Source organism: Corvus brachyrhynchos, unplaced genomic scaffold (genome assembly GCF_000691975.1).
Source record: "Corvus brachyrhynchos isolate BGI_N302 unplaced genomic scaffold, ASM69197v1 scaffold175, whole genome shotgun sequence".
Taxonomy (NCBI): Eukaryota; Metazoa; Chordata; class Aves; order Passeriformes; family Corvidae; genus Corvus; species Corvus brachyrhynchos.
Window position 1 is genome coordinate 7,033,040 of NW_008238448.1, and position 1,728 is coordinate 7,034,767.

The window sequence follows — 1,728 nt, forward strand, 5'->3', positions numbered from 1 at the left end:
CGGGGCCTTCCTGCTGCCCCCCAGCCCCTCCTGCCCCGGCTCTCCCCGGCTGGGAGTGGGGGCTTGCAGCCGACCCCGGCCCTACACCCCCTGGATGGCCCCCGACTGCCAGTGGGGGTTTTCCCCGAGTAGAGGGAATCCAAGTGCTTTCGAAATACTAGCACGTTTTTCTGAGGCTGAAAGCGCGGGCCTGGCTCTGTGCAGCATAGGCACATCCCTTTCCCTTCACTCCTGTCTTCACCTAGAAACTCCCTTAAAGAATTGTGTTTGTGTTGATTTACCACCAAGGGGAAGACAACAGGCAAGGCACTGGGATCACAACCCAGCTTCAGTGTGCTTTGGATAATTCTTGGATTTTTAGTAATATTATTTATGGGATTATTACTGAAAAGAGTAGGCCTGTGTAGTATCATTTTGTGGTAAACCACATTCATTAATCAGCTACTGAATATTTCTCCTTATAGAGATGTTTTATGGGAAGCTAGCCTCAGCCATGATGACTTCTGCAAATTGCAGGATCCCTGTACATCAGTTTTCCAGACTGGGCTTCCCAGAGATGTGACTCACTGCTTGTGGCATAGGGAAGAGATGGGACCTGCAGCATTCCCACCAGGAAGGCACAGGTCTGCCATGCTGGAATGGCTGCAGTGCTGCCCCAGGCAGGCTGTTGTCACATGGTGAAGCCAGTGCCAGCTCTTTCAAAGGAGATTCCAAGATCCATTCCAGTGGGGCAAGCTGATGAATGTAATCTCCCTGTAGGCCAGCTTCTCTCCTGAAGCTGATACCTGGAAAATGAATATCCTGAATGTCTAGTGTCACTTGTGGTAAGGCTTAAAAGTAGTTTATTTCTTACAGCACCACATATTCTTACCATTAATTACCTTTAAACAGAGCACATGTAAACTTCTGGCCGCAATTGCCTTCCATAGCACTGAGCCCCACTGATGGCTTAGGATGCCCATTTTAAGCCTGTTTTGCCAAGTCCTGAGGATTGCCAGAGGTCATAGCCTTTGCCACTTGCCAGGAATGTCCCTTCCAGCTCCTAGTGCTGGTTCTACCAGCCTCTGTCCCCAAAATCCTCTGTGGTGGAAGGAAATCTACCAACAGGTTTGCTCTTACCCTGAATGGTTGGGCTATTCACTGGGTCTTTGTAAAATGGACAAGTTTGTGGTTTGTTTTTCTCTCTCTTTTTTTCCACTGCTTCTCATTTTTTTTGAGTCATTGGTATCTCTTCAGGTGGATTTCAGCACAATTAGAAGAAAATTTGCCTGCTCCACAAATTCCCTGTACACTACTTGACACGGATGCAGCCAGCTAGGCTATGTGGGAGCAAAGACCCAAATCTGAGCAGACTGTTTAGACTAGAGATAATAACCATTCTTCGTCGTGCAGGATGAGACATTTCCGACAGAAACCTGCTCATTCTTTTCACCAGAACTGTTTGCTTGTTTGTTTCCAGGCCACAGGAAATAAGCAGAAAACCCACACATTTTCCTGGATTAAGCTTTGATTTGAAATAAGGTTTTATTCAGACCTTATTATTTCCATTTTTAATGGCCTCCGCTGAACTCATTTACTCTAAGTTTGAAATGAGCCGCGATCAAGTGAAAAAAAAACCGGCCCACGCCTGCAGACCCGAGAGCAATCTATTAGTGTTCTCGCTCTGATCCCTTGCAGGTGAAAGCGCCAGAGGGCGAGGCTGCCTTCAGTGCTCCTCGCTGCCAGCTC

The 1,728-nt window shown here is 47.7% G+C and overlaps 1 protein-coding gene across 1 annotated transcript in view; it reads right to left on the minus strand.

Moving 5' to 3' along the window:
* Positions 1-632, minus strand: part of SFRP2 (secreted frizzled related protein 2) — a 4,810-nt gene extending 4,178 nt beyond the window's left edge. The window contains exon 1 of the mRNA XM_017736746.1: positions 568-632. Within this exon, the coding sequence (XP_017592235.1) occupies positions 568-632 (65 nt within the window). The remainder of the gene's footprint in view (positions 1-567) is intronic.
* Positions 633-1,728: the final 1,096 nt, after the last annotated feature.